At 32.0% G+C, this 25,599-nt stretch overlaps 3 protein-coding genes across 7 annotated transcripts; 2 read left to right on the top strand and 1 right to left on the bottom strand.

Annotated features, from left to right (window-relative positions):
• Nucleotides 1–412: 412 nt before the first annotated feature.
• On the bottom strand, nucleotides 413–21,571 carry LOC108912243 (SH3 domain-containing RING finger protein 3). 5 transcript variants are annotated; one of them, XM_018717429.1, is made up of 9 exons: nucleotides 20,778–21,571; nucleotides 18,349–18,463; nucleotides 18,034–18,269; nucleotides 15,743–16,063; nucleotides 15,011–15,391; nucleotides 14,161–14,545; nucleotides 6,037–6,203; nucleotides 3,258–3,380; nucleotides 413–968 (listed from the first exon to the last, which is right to left on the bottom strand). In XM_018717429.1, the coding sequence occupies exons 1-9, from the start codon at nucleotides 21,209–21,211 to the stop codon at nucleotides 680–682; spliced, it is 2,451 nt and encodes an 816-aa protein (XP_018572945.1). In that variant the 5' UTR covers nucleotides 21,212–21,571; the 3' UTR covers nucleotides 413–679. The 5 variants fall into 5 exon arrangements, with proteins under 5 accessions (XP_018572945.1, XP_018572961.1, XP_018572953.1 ...); XM_018717445.1 differs by having other exon boundaries at nucleotides 14,401–14,545; XM_018717449.1 differs by lacking the exon at nucleotides 413–968 and adding an exon at nucleotides 1,919–2,007.
• Nucleotides 21,572–23,478: 1,907 nt separating this feature from the next.
• LOC108911549 (39S ribosomal protein L53, mitochondrial) lies at nucleotides 23,479–24,127 on the top strand. Its single transcript, XM_018716525.1, has 3 exons — nucleotides 23,479–23,687; nucleotides 23,785–23,907; nucleotides 23,965–24,127. The coding sequence occupies exons 1-3, from the start codon at nucleotides 23,542–23,544 to the stop codon at nucleotides 24,107–24,109; spliced, it is 414 nt and encodes a 137-aa protein (XP_018572041.1). The 5' UTR covers nucleotides 23,479–23,541; the 3' UTR covers nucleotides 24,110–24,127.
• Nucleotides 24,088–24,313, top strand: LOC108911559. Its single transcript, XM_018716537.1, has one exon. The coding sequence runs from the start codon at nucleotides 24,111–24,113 to the stop codon at nucleotides 24,294–24,296; it is 186 nt and encodes a 61-aa protein (XP_018572053.1). The 5' UTR covers nucleotides 24,088–24,110; the 3' UTR covers nucleotides 24,297–24,313.
• Nucleotides 24,314–25,599: the final 1,286 nt, after the last annotated feature.

Genomic DNA, 25,599 nt, shown 5'->3' with positions numbered 1-25,599 from the left:
GAGATGTGTTAGAGGTCTTTTAATATCTCATGAGCCGCGAAATGCGCGAAAGGCGTGGCGTATCCCCATAATTCTTCTAATAAGCATGTCCTGAAAACATTGACTCAGAACTAGCCATTACAAGTAGAAATGAACTAAGGTGCTCGGGCATCAATAAAGTCAACTGGCGAACGTTCGTTATATATATTTTTATTGTTTAAATTAAAATAATAAAGAATAGGGCATTTTATTATGATATTTGTAATCGGATCAAAGGCTTGCTTACACTAGAGCTCGAGAGTGACTGTGAATAATAGGTGTAATGTTTTTAGGACGTAGAATAATTTAGGCGACGGTCGGAATTATGTTTCTGCGCATATGAAGGTCAAGGCTCATAAGATTTTAAAACATCTCTACATTAACTCTCATTACAGAAAATAGAATATAAAAATTTAAAGGGAAAATACTCGTATAAAAAAATAAACATTTTCTAAAAGAAATACGAACAAATCCCAGTACTAACCTAAGGATCATATTTATAAGTAACTTCTTTATTTATTATTGAAGATATCCTATTGCAGATTTTATACATATAGTTAAAGTATTAAAGACTTCTTTCATAGAAGATCTCAAGTCATTTAACACTATTTGGATAAATTTTATATACGAAAAATTGAACTAACATTTTCCTATATAAAAATCAATAACTTTCTACAAAACTAGCGGGAAAAAGACCAGTTCTTCCCGTCCTTTGCTGAGTCCCCTTATACCAACCGTCATCCCGTTTCTTATGAACATAAATTATGTCGTTAACTTGAAGTTCTAACTCATACTCACTGTTAGGTGGATAAGGAGCGATGCAGCGAAACCTTTCCCGTACTGTTTGAACACCTGTCTTAGGCTTGTTACCCGCATCTAGAGAGTTAGATTTTCTGTGACGATGGATATCTGGGCTCGAACCGGAACTACCCGCTGGATTTTCTACAGTCCTAAAATTAGCGGTAAATTTAATGAAAAAAAAAAGATATATATGAGTGTACAAAATTGAAATTGCACGGAGAAAAAATGTTTTATTTGTGGTTGGGTGTATTTTTATATCAACTCAGTAAAAAGCAGCGCAAATAAAACTGTGAAAATGCGTTGTATAAAAAAAAAGGAGAAATTCTTCACATAGTGAAAATCAGAGGGGACTTGATGCCAACTTTTCCAATTTTCCTCTGAAATTGTCAACAAAAAATTGATAGGAGTAAAAATAATACTCATTAAATTTTCAGTAACATATTCTTATTAAGCTGCTTCAGGAGAAGCGGGGTTGCTATTACCCATCAAGAATTGTAGAGTTACAGGACTGATGTTCATAGCATATTAATGATTAAATTACCTTGCAGATGAAATACTGTTATATTTTTCTTTATAATCACTTTCCTCGTAAAAGTACTTTTTATTCCACATATTTGCAAGAACACATTATACATTTCTGTTGCACACCTTAAATTGCCTTCAGCTTACTTGACGTTTGCACAACTCCAGTCATTTTTATGCACAATTTAATGAAAATTATTTTGCCCCTATTATTTTCTGTTGTTGGACGAATGGCTTGGCAGAAAACTGAGAAAAACCAGCAATAGTGGAAACTTTTCTGAACTTCATTTTTGACCTATCCCATAAATAATAATTCAAAACAAGAAATTATTTTTTCTATGTAAAAAAATATTCAGTATGAGGGTATATACAACTTATAGTCAAAATGTTGTCTTTACTCGAAGTCTGCAAAAAATGTATAAGGTGTACTATTTAAACTAAGGAAGTTGACAGTAACTTTCGGTTAATGTGAACTGAACTTCAAATTTTTTTTCTGAGTAATGTACCTATATAGTTTTTTATCATTAATATTGTATTACGAAAAAATACTACTAAAAAAATAATTACATTGTCTTCAAGGTCTTCATATAATAAATGTATATCCTAGGAAATTCATCTCCACAAAATCACAATATTGTTTTTTACATTTTCGAGCATGTGGCATGTCTAAAATTGCAAAAATAATATTAAACAAAACGCAAACTTCACATTTCCATAAATAAAAATTATAAATTTTTGTGATTTATAATTTTTTATTTGAAACGTGCTTTAGTAATAGTCAAAATTTGAAAACTCTTAAACTGTAATTTAAATCTGAAATTGGATATACTTTTCAAATTTTTTGGGTTAAAATGCTCATAACAGAAGTAGGTATAATATTTAGTAAAATGCAAGTATTTACAACAGCAAAACAAAAGCAAGCACAAACAGCAAAATATTAACGATTATGGTTAAAGTTATAATGCTCAGTAACAAATTTAGGAAAATATATCGCAGCTGCAAAATTGTAACAGCACAATTTATATAAACCAGACAATTCAGATGAGCCGAGCATAGGAACTGTAGCACATGCGCAAATTTAAAAATTTCACAGTGTAGAGACCATGTTCCATCAAATTTTGAATTAGGGAAATTAGTGAAATAAGTCAATATCATACAGCTTTTAAGGTGTCAAACCACTATAGAATTTTGAAAAAAAAAAACGATTTTTTGATAAATGGTTTAAACAAAGCATTGTTTTCAACACATTTTTTAATGTTCACTACTTTAATCCACAATTATAAATATTTTTTTATTTCCATACGATGTTCATTAGCTTTTAGTACATATCTGAACATTTTTCTTTCTAAGAAACGTTTCCGGCCATACAGGTCTCCGATTAAAAGGTGTCGTTGCTTGCCATCACCTACAGCTGCCATTTTGAATCCAAATCGTTTGAAAAAATTCACAAACATGTACAATAAAGCCTTTTTGTTTATGACACTATATCTTGTATAGATTTTTCCTTGAAAATTCCCGAAAATCACCTTTTTTTCCCAACCTCTAGAGTGGCGTTATCACATAAGTTAATAAATAAACACATGTAAAAGTAATTTAAATATCTTGGATTTCACTAACAAAGGGCAAATAAACTACCAAATCTGACAGAAAAAGTTCACAAAGATTAGCAATAAACATAATATAATTAATTCCTCATATTAATAATTTTACCATTGTTAAATAATATATACTTTTTAAATTATTGGAATTGCTGGTTTACGGATGCTACTGTAAAAGATTGGATACACTCTAATCTTTTATACATTTAATTCATAATTATTATTTTCTGTTTCAACTATATTTTCCTATTTTAGTTATGAGTACTGTGAATGTAAATCGGCAATCACTGTATATTAGGATTTACTGTGCAAACACACCTGGGACTGTGAGTAAGAATAGTAGGGCGTTCTTTATGTTTATGGCGTTGTGAGGTAGATCCAAACAAACGATGATGCTCGGTGGGCTGAATTTGTAGCAGTTGACTCGGACAAGATCCAGACCTAGACGGAAACACTCACATAGCGTAACATGCAAAAGCAAATTAGACTGGACGTTATTTGTTTAGGAAGGTGCAATCGTCCCTCGATATGTTTTCAAACTTAATTGCTTTCAAAATATGATCATTGTGCACCTCAATACCATGACAAATTTACTAATCCAGATCAACGATTTTTACATTAAAGAATATGTAAATTTATATTATTCAGTTTTTCAGTCAAGTTACCTCGGGTAAGTGAAATTCTAAAAATGGAAATCCTAAGCCTGCTATAACTTTCTCTTAGGTACCAATCATGTTACAAAAAAAATATTTGGCGTTTTACATGATTACATGTTTATGCTTGCAGATAAATTTAAAAAAAACAAAAATTGCAGAATGCCGTGCCAAAAAATGTGGAATATACCGCCATGCAAGAGATGTAGAATATCGCCACGTTAGATTTAAATTAAAAAAAAATTTGTTAATATAATTTTTCAAAAACAGCAGCTGACAGGATTGTCATCTTTAAAGAAGTTATAGTTTCCTAATATTAGGATCTACCGAGGACAAAAAATGTGAAATTCATTGATTTTTTTACTTACTATGTTACCATGTTAAATAGGAACACCCTATATTGAAACTATCTCTCATTTTAATTTTATTAAATATCTCAAAAACCGAAATTAAAAAAATGCAATACTAATAAAAAAAATTGTATTAGATTACTTCTTTTAGTTAAATAAAGTAAAATAAGATCATTTTCATTCACAGATGAATTCAAAATTCTCAACTGCTTTGCTTATTTTATTAAAAAAAAGTACTCGGGTATTGAGGAAATACAAAGATTTGCCATTAGTATGGTCTAAAATTCTATAATCCGCTAAAGTATTTTAATATTTACTTCTAGACTAAGAGGATTTTTAAAAGCAATACAGTGTGTTACAACAACTTTTGGTTAGTTATTAGGAAGGAATAAAAACTAAAATATGAAAATATGTATAGCTCTTGTAGTCCAGTCGGTATCTGTTTTAAAAGGAAGTTATATGTCATAGAGTAAGCTAATTTTTGTTGGAAATAGTCCTAAATATTATGTAAAATGGTAATTGCGATATGCGCCCGCTGAAAAAGTTGTGCATAATTGTTAGAGCAAGAAAATGTAAAAAAAATTAAAAAAGGCACATTTCTCTCCATTCTTTCATGTATAACTCGGATAATATTGACATTAGAGAAAATAGTCAAAGAGAAAGTTTCGTTTCGAGATTCTCTTTAAAAAGAAATTTTCGTGTGCGTTGTTGTTACTGCAATACAGTATGAACCGGAAAAAAATGTGTGAAAAAGATATTTCTTTTCACGAAATTATTTCTGAGTATTTCATGATATGGTGGTATTGCAGAAATTTTTTAATCGAAATCGGCCGGGTAGATTTGGCACAATGCAATTATTAATTAAGAAAATATAGAATATACTTATTTTTCAATTCGCTCTCATGGTAAAACCAATGATTATTTTGAGTTCCCAATTTTTATACATACCCTTTGGAGTCTCAACTATCAATCCCCATTTAAAAATTTTCAATTTTATCCACATTAGCAACAATCCGAATTTTTTCAAAATTTCTTCGAAAAACTTATAAACATTTAGAGTTAGAGCTACTGTATTTGCATATTCTTCAAATGTAATCATAGGATCAAATAAATGAAGGATTAACAAACAAAATCCACTTTTGATCTTGTGGATACGATGAATCGTCATCGAGATATATCGAAAGCTCAAAGTTGAAGTGAGTTTACGGCAAAACAACATACTGTACAATAACAATCAAGTGATTTTGATTGTTTGAAGCAAAGACTTTATGACTATGAAAATTTGTTTAAATCGGAAACATATTTTAACTGTTCTGATGCAAAAAAAATTAATACATTTCACAGGAATCGAGCAGAGAGTCGAAGAGTGTGGAGTGGGGGGACTATGCGAGCGAAACAGCATAATTCACTCGCGCAATTTCAGTCAATTCTTTTGTCAGCTTCTATAACAGATGGACCGACTGGACTATCAATCCTTATGATTACAGCAAACGTAGTTGTCAACTTTATTATTTTAAACAGAATGCCTTGTATATTTGGAAAAGTATTACAACCCTAAACCCAACCTCACCCATTTCGGAAATACCTAGTTTTACTTAAATTTTTAAATTTGCAAGGGCTGCAAAAATCTCATCGCCTTTTTTATATTGCAGTTGGATATTTAAATTTTACAAAAATTATTTATACTGTATTTTTTATATTACTTTATACAGCTAAGTATTAAATTTTCTTTGTTATTGTTTTTTAAATATTTTAAGTTGTTTTTGTTCTATTAAAATAACGAATTGACACTACATCTGGACCATAAAGTATTTAGTGATATTTTCAGCAATGAAAAATCCTCATATTGATATTTTCCAATTTCAATTAGTATTTCTTCCCAAAATACATCCAAAACAAAAGATATTCAAGACACATATAAAAATTGTGCAAAATCTGTGGAGATAAAGCAAACATTTAAAAAAATATTAATATAAAGCGACAGAATTAAAAAAAAAAATTATTAACATCAATTGGCAAACATTAAATTTAAGCAGCAATTATGCAAACTGAAAATGCTTAAACTCATGCAAAAAGCTTAGATTAGGCTCATACCTGACATGCACCGGATGAGCAGGTGCGGATTTTGGTACACCCAACGAGCCATCTTCAAACACCGGATTGTCCATAGAATAAGAACATGGGGGCGGCGACTTGGAACGTTTCATGCTGGTTAATCTGCGCATAAGGCTGACTGTTCCTTTCTCTTTACGTTCCTTCGACTGCAGCCAGAAGTAGTTTAATATAAAATAGAAAGAAGGGGGAAAAATTGAAAATAAAAAAATGTATTAATCGATAAACTTATTTATAATAGATATATAGCCAATCATTTAATTTATAGTGTTAGGTGTAATTCATAGCATGTACAAAGCAAAGTGTACACTCAAATTAGAGTATTTTTATTTATATACACAAAATGGGTATTTTAGCTCTTACATAAAAAAAAAAACAAAAATGGTGCAAAAGATGGTAATACCCAAAAAGTATGCCAAAAGTAAAGTTTTAAATTTTCTACTACTAATGTAGTAGAAAATTTTCAAATTAACAAAGCATATCTACAATGTGATCCATGAATGGAAACACTTGCAAAATTAATATTTATTATACAATTTGCTAATTTTTTAAAGACAGCATAAAAAACCATTAATTATCTCACAGAATATTTCAATTAATTTTTAATTATGAGAGACTACTTATAATTTTCTTTTCGTTTTCAAAGGACCCCGCACAAATCTTATGGAAATTGGGTCCCGGTCAAATTCGCTGAATTTTTGATATGTGATAGAGTTCATCATACTGGTCAATTGTCTCAATGGCCACAAAGCTCAAAAATGGATAGTTTGGCCGGTACAGAGCTTTAAAGCTCCGAATATCCTCCACGGATTTATGTATATGCGCAGTGTGTATAGACTTTTGAAATAGCCTATTTCATTTTTTTTATTATCTAGGTTTATATTTTTGAGGTTGCTGAATTCAGATCTGTTGTTAGATTTTCAAAATTGACAGTTGGCAGCTGTCAAATAGCTGTCAATGTGCTATAATAAAGCCAAAAACTTGTTTTTTTATGTTTTATCTTTCTTTTTTTTTTAGTTCGATAAGTTCAAAGACGATATCAAATCAATAACAATGACTATCGGCAGCTGTCATTTAGCTGTCAACAATTCTTCAAAGTCCGGTAATAAAGTCAAAAAATTATTTTTTGTTTATAACTTCAAGTTTTTTAGATAAGTGAATATAAATATGATATAAAATTATGTAGTCATCAGCTTACAGCTGTCAACAAGCTGTCAACTAACTGTCAAAATGCAATAATAGAGCAAGTAACTTATTTTTTGTGCTTAACTTTGTGGATAAGAAATCAAACATGATATAAGTTTATGACATCACTTTTGAACTCAGTGATCTAAGCAACTTAAAGCTTTTTAAAAAAAGTAACTTTTTGACTTTATTATTGCATTTTGACAGTTAGTTGACAGCTTGTTGACAGCTGTAAGCTGATGACTACATAATTTTATATCATATTTATATTCACTTATCTAAAAAACTTGAAGTTATAAACAAAAAATAATTTTTTGACTTTATTACCGGACTTTGAAGAATTGTTGACAGCTAAATGACAGCTGCCGATAGTCATTGTTATTGATTTGATATCGTCTTTGAACTTATCGAACTAAAAAAAAAGAAAGATAAAACATAAAAAAACAAGTTTTTGGCTTTATTATAGCACATTGACAGCTATTTGACAGCTGCCAACTGTCAATTTTGAAAATCTAACAACAGATCTGAATTCAGCAACCTCAAAAATATAAACCTAGATAATAAAAAAAATGAAATAGGCTATTTCAAAAGTCTATACACACTGCGCATATACATAAATCCGTGGAGGATATTCGGAGCTTTAAAGCTCTGTACCGGCCAAACTATCCATTTTTGAGCTTTGTGGCCATTGAGACAATTGACCAGTATGATGAACTCTATCACATATCAAAAATTCAGCGAATTTGACCGGGACCCAATTTCCATAAGATTTGTGCGGGGTCCTTTGGACAAAATTTGTTCACATTTTTTCTTTTTAATTAAAATCCGACTTCATGATTTTTACAATTTCAAAAAGAACATTTTATTGGTTTAGTTAAGCAATTTAATATCATCTAGGTTGCATAGACCAGTGGTACTCAACCCTGTTTATTGAAAACATTTTTCATTCGAGTACATATTCCCTTATCTTAAATCTTAGAGTTGGAGTAGATACACATTAGTTTTACTCGTCGTTAGAGTGGTACGATTTTCTTTTATTTATTCTAGTGCTCAATATAAAAATATTCAAATTTAGATAGATTCACCAATGGCTGAACATGGCATAGTGAGAAAATAAGGTTTCTGGATTAAGTTAGTTGCAGTTTTTATTTTTTAAATGAATGAAAAAAAATTATATAATACTGTGGTATATTGATTTAATTATTATTTTTTTTTCATCTCTACAGTGTAGGAAAGTACCGATGGTCTATCAGAAGTTACGTGAGAGCGATAAAGTAAGCCATAGAAATCCATGCGATAGAGAAGGATGGCTATAATGAAGTCGTCTAATAGTCAACGCTCATTTCGCCCTTCCACAAATAAGATCCACTTCTTATTTGTGGAAGGGCGAAATGGGCGTTAACTATTAGACGCCTTCATTATAGCCATCCTTGTCTATCACATGGATTTCTATGGCTTACTTTATCGCTCTCACGTAACTTCAGATAGACCATCGGTACTTTCCTACCCTGTATATGTACAGGTCTAGAGTTCTACGAGTAAATAAACTTATTGGTCATTTACTGAAGCTTAATTTCGTACCTGTCACGGAAAAATCCTTTAGTTAAAGTCTCCTTTATGTTAAAGCATATTTTAAGTGAACATAATATCATTCTATAACAAAATTAGCCTTTACATATTTTTAATAGATACTCTTTAAGTTGAATAAACTGAATCCAGAAATATTTTGATTTAGACCTTCTCAGTTTTTGTCTTTACTATCTTCTGACTTGCCATTTTTTGTTGTTGTTAAAGTCGCAAATACAAAAAGTAGATTAACTTACTTACCGCTTTATAGTCGTTAAAGGCTTATCTATGGATCTTCAGATTTAAAGTTTGTTTTGAGTGGCTTTAAAATTGAATTTAATTTATTATAAAAAATTCTTTCGTATAATTATTGTAACCAATTTTGTGTCACTTCCAAGATTAATATACAATACAACAGAAGAATTGTCATCTAAATGCATAGTATAGTTTTAATGTCTCAAATCCAACATATCATCATTACATGGTAACAGATAATTAAAAATATCAAAAGCAATTATTATAAAGGTACACGCCACTGGTTTAGCCTTTTAGAGAAGCAGAATTCGAAAATAAAACATTACAACACAATTATCTTGAATGATGTATAACTAGAATATTTCACGAACTGGCATATTAGTGGTATTGATTTTTTATCAATATTTCTCTTTTAATCAAAAACGTTTTAATATACTTTTTTTACCAACTCCGCCATTAATACTGACAATAGTATATTGTATACCTAGTAACAGCAATACATTCCTGGGCGAAAATGCAAATTGTTTAGCCGAGGCCAACAAGCATTATACGAGGTATTTTTTCTGAAATCTCAAACAATATTAATTAATTAATTGTATAATTTTATTAATGAAATCATTTTCTTGACAATCATTGTTTATTTATTGTTGTCATAAAAGCCAAATTCGTTTTAATACCTATAAGTGCTAAAATACATTAAAAAATATTTAAAATGAACAAATATTATTGTTATTATCATTATTAATGCCAGTGCTTCTCGATTTTGTTTTTACTAGAGATAAAAAGAAAAGTACGAACATCGAAAAATATTTTTGTTACAAAACCATAGTTTTTTATGATGTATACGATAAAAATGTGTTTTACCTGTCATAAAACTTCAATAATAGTGTTATAAATACAGGGTGTTAAAAAAGAGTGTAAAATATTTAAGGAGGTNTAAAGGCCGTTTTCCTTCAAAACACGCCAAACTGACATTCTGGAAAGCTGTAACTGATTAGCTGCCCTTCGCACACTTTCTCCCGGATTTTGTTCAAAAGATCTCAAAATTTGTTCATCTTGCGCGGGTAGTCTTCTAGCAATTCTACCACAATGTATGTAACGGGGTACCACACTACCAGTTTCAATAATCCGTCTGTGAATCCGAGTAAATAATTGTGTAGACGGCTGACGTCTCTGCGGATAACGTTCTATGTATGTTCTTCGAGCAGCTGTTGCATTTCCATTACATAATCCATAAATAAAATGCATTTCGGCATATTCTTGATTAGTAAAACGATTGTTATCCGCCGTTGTACTCACAAATTCGTCAACAGACACGATTAAAATATGGTAACAAATGTCAACTATGTTAAAAGTGACAGGCGTCTACTTTTTGAATACGTCAAATTTAACACCTAGCGGTGAGTAAACTCCTTTTTCATTTTGTAAATTTATTAGAAAACTAATCATTTTACATAAAAAATGCAAGAGACAAAAAAATTTCTAAATTTAATGGTCTTTCTAAGAATCTTATGATACTTGCTGTACCTTTGCAGAAAAATTTTTTTTAGCAAAAAATAGGATACAGGGTGATAAAAAAACACCCTTCCGCTTTCTCAATTTTATTAATATCCACATCATTTATTCGCTTCCTAAAGCTGACTAGTCCTTGAAAATTTCATTATGTTTTCTTTTTCCAACAAAGAGTTACGTCACAAAAACTACTTTTGTAGTTGCACCTTTTAAGGCCTATAACTTCAAAACGGTGCGTTTAAGAGGTTATGTTTATTAGAGTTTTTAGTCATATTTTTTTATGTACTATCATCATCCAAAGTTTGTAACATACTTTACGGGACACCCTGTATACCTACCTATTTTAAGATGTCTTCGCGTACCCCTGGTTGAATACCACTGTCATAGATGATTTAGAAAGAAGGAAGAGGGCAAAATCACTAACAATTTTTTTTTTTTAGACAAGAGCAAAAAAATTAATAAGCAGGCTTTAAGGATCAAAAATGAATTCAAATATCCTACGACATAATGCAAACACTTTCTTAAAAAAAAATCCCAAAACAAATTGGACAAAAATACTATTTAAACAAGGATGTCAGCATCTTAAATTTGTTTAACGAAATATTTTAATGTTTTTAACCACGTGCTTAAAGATTCGAGAGCAAATCGTTTATGGCAAAAAAGATGTGGGAACTTTTTGTTACAATTTTGCAATGTGCAAAATAACACAAGCAATCTAGGGTGTTACAGATATGGTAGGAAGGAAATTTTTAGGAAAGTGATAGAACTTAAGGAGGTTTATCGGGTACGGGGGCACGTATAAAGTCTAACGAGAGTTTCTGAAGATTCGCTAGTGATTAAAGTAGTAAGCCTTTAGATTTGGCAACGTTGCACTTGGCTGGCAGGCAGGGCTCGGCGTTCATTCGCTCGCGTTCGATCATTCTGTTTGTTTGAATGCCTATGCTTGAAATATACATCATATGTCACACCTGAGAATTTCAAATAAGACGCTACGTCGAGAACCGCGGCGTTGCCGCTATCACGCATATGGAGGTTAAGTTAGTTAACGACAGCAGTTTGAAGGAGAATTTTTATAAATTATGTATCTTACAAGTACCTAATCGATTTCTACGAGCTGTCATACGGTTCCTTAGATATTGGTTTCCTATTTATACAAGCTGCTGTGGAAACTGTTCGTTAATTGTTGCGCCTTCTAAGTGGAAAGACCAAAAAAATCTGCATTCTCATAAGACTTCGTACAAAATCGTGAAAAATTATTTTATTAATATATGTCGTCTCTTAGGTATCCAAACTACTCATAATTTTTTTTGAGGATTTTCTTCATATTAATAAACTTATATTAATTTTTTTTATGAATATTTGTTTGTCAATTCCAAATCAGAAAAACCTTAATAAATAAGACAAAAATGTTTTCACCAAACTGTAGGAAAAAAGTATGAATCTGGAATATACGATTTACTCTTGTATCTTAAATTTGGAATGCTTGTAATTAAATATAATAATTTTAATATTTCGATAAGATAAAAAAACTTACATTTATGTTTTTGTCTTTTCTTAATCAAAGTTTTATTTTTACACAATAACATTATCACGATCACACCCATACATAAAAAATTGAAATATCACACAAACACAGACGAACACAATGTCATGAATCTCAAAAACTAAACAATTGTTGGATTCATAAAATATGATGCTGCATTGGTTGTCAATTATTATATTATTATTATACTATTAAGGTTATAACTGTAATTGGATAATAAAACTAGAGTTTGACATTTCAGTGCGTAAATAAGACATCACGGTAGTGAGGGTTCTGAGGTTTGTATGGTTCATGGTTCAATTCGTTTGTCAGTTTATCTTGGGCATTGAAACGGCATAAGAATATCAAGTTTCTAAAACGATTTTGTCGGATGGATTTCCTATCACTTTAAAAGACACAAGTTAAACAAGATTAAACAGTTACACAGTATGTACCAGGCTTGCTTGGTCGCTACGCAGCAACTTGGCATTGAAAAACTTGTTCCCATATTTATTTAGCCATACCGATAAACTAAACGTAGAAATTTATATGCCCAGTTGAAGAATGCGTGTGCGGGCAAACATCGTACATACAGAGCCACACTGGGTGACTGGGTCATAAATTTTAGTTGTCGACAAATTGCCGGCAGTGCAGTGCAGCAACGCAGAATTTGGAGTGATTTAGGTAATTTTAATTTATTATAGGCACCTTCTATTAATCATTTATATTATAATTGCAAAAGGGAAAAGTAAAAGGGATATTTTGTTTACTAATATTATTACAGCATGGCATTTTGGAGACCTTTTGAAACAGAACAAAATGAAATACCGCTAGACAATGTTGAATTAGTAGAACTGGTTGTTGATGAAACAGATTTATAACTCTACATGGAAGAAAATGAAAAATCATATAATGAAATTATAAATAGAATTCACATATTAAGTAAAGTTCCAGTGTCCACAATTTTTCGAGTTATTAGACATGGTGTTATAGATCATTGCGTAAAGAGAGTGCAAATAAAAATTTAGAAATATCGATGACATGACGAGAGACGTAATTCGGCGGACAATTTATAATTTATATAAAGAAAATAAGTTATCAACTTTAGCCATGCCCGTTGGTTCTTGCCAAGTAGTAATATATTTTAATGAAAATGTAAATGTTTTTTTGATATGTCAAAACCAAAACTTACCATCGATATAATAAAATTGTTTGAGGACATAAATAATTAAAATATGTTGTTGGCCAAATGAATATATAATAGAAATTTTCTACACATTATATATCAATTATTTTTTACTTTTAGCAGAAAACTTTTTTAGAGACACCTAGCCTATGAAAGTCATTAAATTTTATTGCTCGGTTTTTTTAATACATGTTCAACTGACTTCGGAAAGACTGTAAGTTATTTTACTTATTTTAATTTAAAATATTTAAGTTATTCATTTTATTTCTTAGTAACGCCACTGACTTGACACACAAATGTCAATCTCTAGATACGAAATAAAAACAAATTTTTTATCCCGTTGAATTTTATAAACAGTGTGTCCGTAAGTAAATTAGATAAAGGGTCAGGTAATTTTTTTTGTTGAAAAAAACACTAGAGACAAATCAATTGTCTATTTTTTTTTATAATGGAATTCATATACAGGGTATCCTAATTTATAGGTGTACAAGCCAGTAACACAATAAGTAAAAAAACAAATGAAATTAAAAAAAAATAAATAGATAAAACATAAAACGAAATATCGGAATATCGAGTATCGGAATGAAAAAAAAAAACGGTACTCAGGAAAATCGTAACGTACCGTGCATCTCTAATTGGTACACGCAGTAAGACTATTTTTAGTAGATCAAATCATTATTTGAACTTCATTCAAATGTAAGTACCTTACTAAAAAAAAAAATGAATGAAAATCATACTTAATATTTTACATAATACCCAATACAATACCGGTCTACGTAGAAAACAGTATCAAAATTTACAAACCCAACACAGCTTACGCAAGAATCCACAAACAAAACATCAAAATACCGAACGCAACTATAAGAAAAGTCACACCAACCTTATCAGAAGCTTTAGCGATGGTGGCGCTACCCACAGTTATGTGTGCATTATTAACGCAAGACATGATGGCGCTACTACTGCGTCCCAGCGGCACAGCGGCGTTGTCTTGCTGCCCATGCCAGCTGGACGAGATAGTATTGCCGGTGGTAGCGGGACTTATCGAGCGAGGTGGCAGCTCTGGAGGGTTGCAAGCGGTGCGGGAGGACGACACGCCTTTGCCACTCCGTGTGAAACTTACGGGAAGCTTGGAGTCACCTGAACCGTCCTTGGAGGAGGACGAGTGGAGGTTGGGCCCGCCCCTCGCCAAAGTGACGTAATTGCCAGGGAAAACGCCGCACTTCTGCGTTCTGTTGGATGTGCCTTTGAACCAGCCGTCTTGGCAACTGTAAAAAGAGATAAATCAAACTAGAAAGTGAATTCAATCAGAAAACAAACTAGCTAAGCGATATCTTACATTTAAAGATATATCTTACGACCTATCTACGATGATTTCCTTTTATATTTCTGAAATGGACGGACAAGCACATGCAAAGGCGTATTGATCTTCATGGAGAATATTTCGAAAAACAATAAAGCCATCCATATACAATGATTTCTTTTCAGTTCTCTATTTCCGAAATATAAATGGCAACCCTCGTATTGCACCTGAACATATGATGAATTGTGAAAGACACTACTTAATTATTTTGTATTCCTTTTTTACATTAAACAACGAGAAATCAAAAAATTATGAAATATATGTTAAATATTTAAGCGAATCCCTTAAAAAAAATTAATAAAAAAAAATGGGGGTCAACCCTGTTACGCAGAGACCTTAAATCTTATTAACAACATCATAGCTAACTTACCGTTCAGTAACCATGTATATACCCCCTTTCCGCAGCTCTAACTCATCCGGTTTTTGCGGCTTGTAAGCATACAAAGCTATGTAAGTGGCGGGTAACACCAATTCTGGAACACCCTGAGGATGACCGTTTCTCCTATTTCTTTCTGGTGGTTGAGAGTGACTGGAGGAATTATTATGAGCTTCGCTGGCCACGATCTCAGCCGAATGGCGATTGTGGTTAGTTGAGCCGTGATGGGCCGGTGTCAAACTGGTGAAACTGTGACGTTTTTCCTTATTCTGTTGGTGGGAGGAACTGTGGCCGTCCAACGAATGAGAATTCTGCGGCTGGGGGGAGCGTTGTGGAGTGCTGCATTTGTTAGAGTTCAGAAGAATGTCCGGTTTCCTAAGCACAGGTTTAAAGTTTTATTGAACAAGGGTACAAAAACCCCAGAGGTCTTTAACACCGACATCCACAGATGTCGTGTAAGTAAACTCTAAAGTTCATAGTTTTGGACATATTTGCAGATTAAATGAACAAAATCCTAAATTACAAAAAATTTTCAAAAACCACAGAATTTTGAAATATCAGTTCGGAAAAATCAGTAAATCAACCGGAATTTTAAAAATGTGGAACTAACACCATGTTTTAATTCACTAGAGTTCAGTAATATGACTAATTCAAAATTTACTCAAACTCAAAAATTACTCAAACAATCATATAACTTCCTATTTTATGTTAGTTCAAGCTACTTACTGCGCTATATTTTTCGGTGGCAAAGGCTGGCTTCTTGGCGGTGGTGAGGCCGGGGAAGACGGGGCCGTACTAGACGTGGACGAGGTATTACTCGACGAGATGTTTGGAGTAGTAGTAGAAGAACTCCCCGAACTTACGGTTGAACTTGAATCGGACGTCACCAAGTTGCCTTGCTGTACAGATGCCTGGGAATGAGGCACAACGGTTTGGGGAATTTGCTGCTGTGTCACGACATTTCTGGAGTGATCCGTGAGTATTAGCGGCGAACTATCTTCAGTAGTAGGGGTGGGAGGTGCCAAACGGGAGGGACCTGGTTGGGCGCTGTAATAATGCGGTAGTAATAGCAGTTCTACTTTATCTTAACGATATTCGGCTGATTCAAATTAATTTTACAGTTTATTTTTCAATTTTCATAAAAGAAAGTCATTTTATGCTCTTTGACAAGAAATTTGTTAAAAAGTAAGTCGATAGAGAAGTCGGTTTGTAATAATTATCTAAACTAAACAATTAAATTTCTTTCCAATATCTTCAATTGTTTAGAGTTTAGAAGATATTTATAAATATAATTATTTTTTTCTCAGAATTTTATCTTTCACAATCTCATAAAATGTGAGTGTACCACAGACAAATAAGAAATTACCTTATTTCATTGAATTTTTAATCCTCTAACTTGGAAGCAAATCTCAAACAGTTTGAAAAAGAAAATCATAAAATAAAATATTATGACATGAATAATAATGCTATCATTGTAATTAAGTTGATTCAAGAACTTTAAAAACTCACGAAAGTTGATTTTTGATATTTTTTCATATAATCAGTTAAACAAAATTCAGAATTTCAAACTTCTAAATAATTGTAATATAAATTGAGTAGCAAACTTTATAAATATTGCATACCACATCGAAGAAAATACAAAACTAACTGTAGATAAGGAAGACAGTGTCATTTTATGAATAACTTTAAACAATAAATCGTATTGTTTTCTTAAACTGAATTTCTACACATTATTTATTTGGGTTTATATTTCTTCCGTTTTTGGTAAAAAGAATATTATCAAAAGTATACATACAATTTTATACAATTTCAAAATCTGATATTAACAAAATAGTTTTTTCTATAAAATGAAATATTGAAGAAATTATTAAAATATCATTCATTTGAAATAAATTATCTGTTACTTTTAGAGTTGTCAACATGGGTTCGATGCCGATTTGAGGAAATATTATTTCAAATAATTTTCACATGAAAATTATAATTTTATAATAACCCTGATAAAAAAAGACAAATATCTTTTTTGTAAACATAAAAAATAAAACATGAAGATTATATTGATAAATTATAATATTTATGAAACAAAAAGAAAAAAGAAAGAAAGACCTCGAAGGTCGGCATGTTATGGTCATAGGAAGCATAAATCATTCGTAGAGAGCAAACATATCTTTTGGAAACAAGAGACTGACGCTAAGAGTTTATTTTCCAGAATAACCGAGATAAGAATGGATGGATTCGTTGAACCGATGAAAGAACATAATTTGGAAATATTGGGTCTACTTGTGTAAATNGACAAATATCTTTTTTGTAAACATAAAAAATAAAACATGAAGATTATATTGATAAATTATAATATTTATAAAACAAAATAATATTTATCTGCTTCAATGTATATTATAAGTATTTTCATCTATAAAAATTAGCCAATAAATTCTATTTTGAGATTACCATATTGACGAGTCGACTTTATCATCTCTGTGAATCGCTCGGGATGACTGGTGGTAAAAAGCAAATTTTATTTCTACTTTATTTAAAATTTAAAGATTGATTACCAAATCCGAAGTGTTTGGGTCAAAATAAAATTATTGGCAACCCTAGTTACTTTGAAATAAAAATACTTGTACTGATACCACATGAGTAGAAAACAGAAATAGGTATTTTTATTCTATTTATAAAGTGTAGGATAAAACAGTTTGTAGCATAACATGCTCTTCATAAATAACAATAGAATGATTCTCTTTTTATCTATTGCTAATAATAAATCAGATTTTTGTAACTACTGTGTTTTAGATTAAACTCATCAAATAACTGATATTTTACTCAATAGAGATTAAAATGCCTCCGTATCACTTATCCCAATAAACCTGTTGTGAAATAAGATAAAATACTCCAAGGTACTAAACGAAATACCTTGATTTAAATATAGACTCTATTTCTGATCGTTTATTTGACTTTAGTGTTACCAAAACTTATATACCAGTTAATATAAACAATTTAAAAATAAATAAACATCTACTTACTTTGAGGACAGTTTCATTAGAGATCTGGCCAGGTTGTTCATTTCTACGAAAGCCAGCGGGAAAATTCCTATTCTACCGTCCAGTTTTCCCTCGGCCCAATTTTCGTCCACTCGTCGGATGACGTTGATAATGTCATTCTTGTTAAATGCCAAGCAACCCTCTTCCTCGTCATTAGTCATGCGGAAATCGTATAAAGCTTTGCACTGAGGGATGTGGCTAGGTAATGGGGTAATAACCTAGAAAAATTTTTTTTGGATTACTAGTACCAATATAAGACTGCAAATGAGAATACTTATTCCAATAAAAAATAAATACCTGAACATAACTTAGTGGAAAAACTCCTTGCTTTCCAGCACATTCACCTTGATACCAATGGCTATCTATTCTTTTACGTAAGATTATTATGTCTCCTCGTTTGAAGCTCAAATCCCTAAAAAATTATATTAATAATACAATGTGCAATGACTGGTGAAACTTTAATAGTGAATTCGATGTTCAGAATGTTATGGTTTATTTCAAGTTGCAGAAAACAATTAAAATCATGTAAATAAAATTTGATTTGGTAATTGCTTCAATTATTATTTAAAATAAATAATTTGATATCTGGACACTTTATTTATGGAATGATATCCTGTATTCATCTGAAAAAGGTAACAAGGTGACTTGAAATAAGAACATATTTTTGTATAGTATCCATTTGGTGTTCTACTGTAATAGTAATTTGAAATTATTTCTAGGAAAAACACAAAATTACTATAATTATAAATTCTTCGAAACTACGTCGCTGTTGCACTTGACACTTTTGATGGTTTTTTGATATTTCTGAAGGACATGGACAATTAGTAGATACGATGGCATAGGTTCGATTTCTGAATGTAATGAAAGGAATATAATAATATACAAGTTATATCCAAAAAAATATACTTGTATAATCTAAATCTAATGTTAAATGAACTATTCATTTTTGAATATGGCAATAAATAATGAATGCCTGATTGTATTGTTATTTATTGATAATTCTGATTGAATGAGTCACTTAATTTATGAGAATGACAAAACATTTTTATCATCAAAATCTAATATGAAATAACGTAACTTATATAGTGACTTACTTATATATTTTTTTATTCAGAATTTCATGTAAATGAAATTAAAGGTCACATTCTTGGATGCAAACAAGTTATTTTTAGGAAGAATATCAATTTAAAATTGAAGATTACAAACATGGTGTAAATTCAAAAATTTACCTCCCACGATATTTCGAAAATAGATCAAGGTGTTTTGCTTTCCTGTAGATCTCCTTTAATGTGCGACATTTTAAATATCATTTTACAAAAGTAGACATTGCTGGTATAATTCAATGCTAGTCAGGGCATATAGTTCACAGAGTAGTTGTTTCTCGTAATGTCATTGTATATATCTTTTACATAAATATATATTTGGTATCAAAGAACATTGTTTGACTTTATTTGATAGAATCTTAGAAACTTAAGACAGCCAATAATAAAATGTGTATTTCTAATAGTTGTTAGCATTATTATGACATTATTCATTTAATTTTGATAATAATTTATTTATAAAGAACACACATTTCTACACCCTCTGCAACCAACAGAGGATATCCTGTTTTTTAAGAATTCATCCGACTAACAAAACAGTGGTTTCTATTAATACTGGTTGAGATAACGTATCTAGGTATAATAAATAATTTTAAATTAAACCTCTATCTCTATTAATTGTGGTTACGTTTTCCCAGAGGCTCTTCGAAGAACCAAACACCTTTTCTCATGTACCTATAAAGAGTGTAACAGATAAGTTGCAACAAACTTACAGGGCTCATTCCTATCGTTTAAAGAAACAACAGGAACAATATTTTATAAAACAATTCCTAAAGGCTCTATGATCTTTAAAAAATTGGGAATAAAAAACATTTTTTTTATCAATTACTCAAGACTCACTGACGAGATGGACATCAAATTTAGTATTTTCCTTAGAGTCTGAGAGGTTACAACTATAAAAAAATGAGTTATTTGACAGTAAGAAAAATCTGTTACAAATTTTGATAGACCGTTTCCAAAGAAAACTTTTGTACCTTTTAAATTTTTTTTGTAAAATGCGCTGTTACTGTCCACAAATCTTAACAATGTTAGCAGTATATCACAGACAAAAATCAATTATTATTATCTAAATAACGATAAATACTTATTGTGAAATATCTTTAATTCTAATGTAACATTTACCAGTGTTAGTTATACAGATTTTTGAATGATGAGAAGCTTGAATAAATGATTCTCACAAATCTGGCAGATCTAATATCAAGCATTTCAATGTTTATCGATACCAAAGTCTATTACACAAAAATGTTTGCAATGCTCTAAAATTTAATTATTTTTAATTTAATATATAGGAGCAGTACATTGCTGACATTGATTTAATTACAATACCATGCATTAATATCCTATACATAGCAATAATGATGTATGCTAGGAGATGTGACTTTGCATCTGTGCAGAGTTGTATAGGTAGGTATACTGAAAAATTCATCAATAATATTACTTTATTTGTTCTTTAAAAAAGGTCAAATAAATTGATAAAATATGAACCTACAATAAAATAAATCAGTGGGACATAATAATATATTATTTCCTACCATTTAGTTTGAATTCAATTTTAAGACAATACGTATTTTCCAAAGATTATTTTAGAATACACTCTAGACTAATTTAAGCCAATTATTAACTTACCCCGCTTCTTTTGACGCATAGTCGTACATTGCTTTTGCATACGGCTGATGTGGAATCAAATGTAGAGAATTCTGTTTATTAGAATTAATTCGATGATCAGGTGTACCATGTTGCTGATGAATGGGAGTCGTATTAACAATAGGTGCTGGAGTCAGATTTGGAGAACCCCTATTTGAACGATGTACCTTTTTTGGAATGGCATTCCTCATACCCTCCAAAATTCTCATTAAGAGCACGTTTGGAGGCAAATCCTCCACTTTGATTTGCACCAAAACACGACATTCCGGACATCGCAATTCTTTGTGTTTTTGCACGATTTCGTCCAGACATTTCTTACAAAAAGTGTGTTGACAGGGAAGCACTTTACTCGAAGTATCCAGTCGATCCAGACATACCGAACACTCTAATAAATCATTTAATGTTCCCTCATCCATTCTTGTAACAAGGGCAATTATTTCTTTCGGAAGATTTGATAGAGGCACAAAATACAATTAAAATCTTACTTAATAGGACAAAACAGTTCGATACAGTTTAAGGTATAATGAACAACCATTCCACTATCATTTTCGATCCGATTGAATGAACTTCTTGCATATTAATTAACCCTCACTCCACTTCCGGTCATAAAAAGACATCAGTCATCACGTTTGGGTGCGGTGACGAACACAGGAACTCGCAACTCAAAACTCAAATCAACGTGCATTTTTCTGTTCTTATTCTTACTTCTCTAGTCTCTCTCTCTCTTTGTCCCACTACAGCTTTACACTTTACACTTTACTCCACAAAACCACATACCTAAATATGTGCAGTGCACAAACACGTATTTATATTCAGCTTTCTATAACCATAATCATATAAGACCTTAGAAATTGACGACTGTCAGTGGTCTATGAATGCGTAGGATGCGACATCTATTATACTAATTAAAAATCAAATCACATGTTGACATTTGTTTTATGATGTCAATGATTACGAAGTAAAAAATGATAAAATATATAGTTTAGATACAAAATTATAATATTTACATATCAATTTGGTCGTAGAACGCTATATGGTATTTGTTTAGTTCTGTATAACCTATATTTTCTGTTTTTTTCTGTTGTAAATATATTTAATCATTGTTACATTACCTATATTATCTTCTGTCTTTCAAATTTTCTTCAAATAAATATGTCACTATTTATTTTGGATGTAAAAGTGCAAAGCAGCAATTTCTCTATGAAATTTAGGAACCCCGCTGCACTTCTAATTCCATAGAACAGAGATGTCCAGGATATTTTATTAATAATGACTATCCGCGAATCGTATCATTTATCTAGGCTGCGAATCATATGAGTGCTTAAAATAGTTACGTATGCATATAGATTTGTTTCCTGTTTCAAAGACGTTGAATATCAAATAATACGGGGTTCACAATTCATTAATCGCAGATTATTGAAGTGTGTTTTGTGTTTTAAAAGCTAAACGCTATATACATGTTAAACGAAATATCACTAATAAAACGCAATTTGCAGGAATATTATTGTAATTTAAAATCCTTGGTTATTTGGAGAACTAGGAGTGCGACATTTATTATATTAATTTAAAATCATCTAATAGGAAGCTTCCAGTTTTATCAATTTTTTAAATTATTACTTGCATTCTCTAGGAGACGGTGGCGCGAGCGAAGACCACCAGGGCTAGGCTCTATCCCTTACTCAAAGGTGGAAACACCCTCAGTTTAAGGAATAAGCGAACGCTTATCAAGGTGGTACTTCAACCGCAGCTAACCTACGCCTCCACGGCGTGGGGTCACGCGGCAAAAAGCCACTTAAAGTCATTACAGGCTGTGGAAAACATAGCCCTCCGCACGGCCACCGACGCGCCCTGGTACGTAAGAAACACTGACATATTACGAGACTTACAATACACAAACGCTACACAGACAATAAGACAAAACGCGGAGAAACGATTTGACGTAGCCGCTAGACATGACAATCCCCTCCTCAGGCAAGCCGTTGACTACGTACCCGACGTGACCGACAAACACAAAAGACCTAGACACCAACTTTTTGACCCTGGGTGACCACCCCAATGACCCCCCCCCTGCCCGCTAACCTTTTCTGTTTCAGAGACAGCCAGGATCAAGAAACGAAGACAACGACACACACACACACATACACACCCCCCATACCCTCCTTAACCCTCCCCTCCCGCGCTAGCCTAAGGGCCACCTTAGCAAAGCGCATCCCAGGCTGCATAGCCGCACTACCCTACCCAACCATACCACACATAAACATGACACTACCCCCGGGGTTTACACAGACGAGCCGGCGAAGCAAGAAGAGCGCCAGAAGAAAGGGCCCTAGCCGGCGGGGCCCAGCCAGGACAAAAGGAGGTCCCACAAAGCGCCTACACCGGCCGCATTTGCGGTCGGGGTAGACGACGGATGGGGCCCACCTACGAAGGTTGTCCAGGCCTACACGAGATGAGGCAGGATAAAGAGGGATAATCCCCCTCGATCCCAAATCATTGAGGCCAATTTCTAGCCATGGAATAATGGCGCACTTGCATTCTCGAACAAAAACAACGCCATTTCTTGGTTGTTTGTTTTGGACATTCAACCGATCCATCTATATTATTTATATCTATGGAAGAAGGTCATAAGAGAAAGGAAGAAGCAGACCAGAAAACTTTAAAACATTACAACAGAAGTAACAGAACTAATTTTGTATTATGTTTTGTGTTTTGTCGTTTTGTCATTTAAACTGTTTAAAAATTTAAAATGTCAATATACTTTAGTGGAACATTTAAAAGATCAGCAGGGGTAATAAGTGCAATCACCAAACAATTAAAGTTAATTAATTTAAAACCAGTAAGAAGAATTCAAGTACAATTTGATCCGTTTCATCCAAATGCTATAACAGCGAGGTAAATATAACCTTAAATATCTATTGATTTCTAAATATAGCTGGCGCAAGCGTATATTTATAAATTTATGTTATGCCCTAATAAGAGATTTTTCTAGGGACTTCCTCTTTCATATATCTTCGCCCAAAGTTGTTGAAACAAACTTAAATTGTGTAATTAAAACCAATGTTGTCTGTGACCGAAGTGAACCTCAAATCAACATAGATTTACAGGATTCAGGGTAAGATGTCAAAAATAGCATGAGAAATGAAACAATAATAATTACCTTTTGTTGCAGGAGTATAAAGTTTTTAGCAAACAATTTGACTGTTTTAGAAATTTTACAACAAATAAATAAACACATAAGTTCCAAAGTTGTACAAGAGCCCGTTGTTCAGGAGTTTACTACAAAATTATTAGGGAAAAAACAAAAGAAACGCTAGTATGGTAAAGAAAGAAAAGGATTATCAGTTAAGGCTAATTCAGCATATATACAATCAAATTCCTGCATTTACAGATGTTTTTACAGAGGAAACATTTTATATGTTTGCAGGCACTGTTGTTATAAGTACAATTATTATTGTTTTCATTATTTCCAGATTTGTTACCCTTAAACCTGTAGATTATTAAATATGTTTAAAAAAATATTTATATTAATTAATTTCACTAAAGTAACAATTAAGTACATAGTACTATTTAGTTTCGTGTGGTTATCATAAAATTTTTCATAATGTCCATAATGGTCAGTTATGCACAATGTAATTTTTCTTAAATCTGGTATGTAAGAACTGCAAAAAGAGTTATAATTGATAATTAAGTTGATTTTATAACTAAGTTTTAATAATTAAAGTTTTTCGAAACAGTTCCTCCATAATTTTTATTACGAGCCTTGACAACAGTTTATTGGTTTATTCTCTTTCTGTTTCGATAAAATGAGTTCAATTTGCAATGTTTCCGTTTTTTAGCCCTATCTAGCTGCAACACCTAACAATTTCCTAACATAACAATAAACATTTTCAAATTCTGCCGAGAGTCTTTCGAACAGATACGCATTAGTATGAAGTTAGCAGCAGCACAGTACGTCCGATTTCTAAAGTAGTTATGGAGTTTATTACAAGAGCCCTGTTCGTTAGATGTTACTCCTAGTGGCTCCAATAGATCTAGGATAATGAAGAGTACAGAGCAGTGACGTCAACAGATCCTTTTAGATCAGTCAAAGTAGAGCAGTCAGATCTTGGAGTAATTTTCCTGTGTTCGTTAAGACGAGTTGAACTTAACCTATCATAAACAATTTTCTATGATGACCTATGCTTTGATTTGTTGTATACGTGTGTGTTATCTAGCAGTTTTTCTTCTGTTTAGGCGGTACACAAAAAGTAAAATTTTTTATCCACCATGAATAAAGAAAATTTATAAGGTTTATTGGCGGAATTAAAGAAATATCCCCTAACAATAACAGAATACTATATATAAGTAGAAATTTCAGTGATAACAACTAAACAAAAACAATACGTTACCTTTTTTCTATGCCTTCGAGCATATATCTACTAGAGGCAGCCTTCAATGCTATAATAAACAAATGAGCGAACAGACGTGCGAGAGAGAAAGCAAATAAAACTACGAACTATCTCTCTCCGTAAATTTTATTGGTTGAGAATCAACCCCGTGATTCCACTCTAGCACCTCACATTACGGAGTAAGGGAGATAGCTCGTGGTTTTTTTGCTTTCTCTATATCTCACTCCTGTTTGCTCATTTAGCCAGTTCGCCTTCCGACCCAATCACTCCACTGAACTCCAAATCCTTCGCCTTACCGAGCACATCACGGCGGCCTTCAACAGGGAACAGTACACTGGTGCTGTCTTCCTGGACGTCGCAAAGGCCTTCGATACGGTTTGGCATGAAGGCCTACTGATGAAAATGCTCACCAACCA

This window comes from Anoplophora glabripennis, unplaced genomic scaffold (genome assembly GCF_000390285.2).
Source record: "Anoplophora glabripennis isolate ALB-LARVAE unplaced genomic scaffold, Agla_2.0 scaffold6, whole genome shotgun sequence".
NCBI classification, from domain to species: Eukaryota; Metazoa; Arthropoda; class Insecta; order Coleoptera; family Cerambycidae; genus Anoplophora; species Anoplophora glabripennis.
This window is presented reverse-complemented; position numbering and strand designations above follow the sequence as displayed.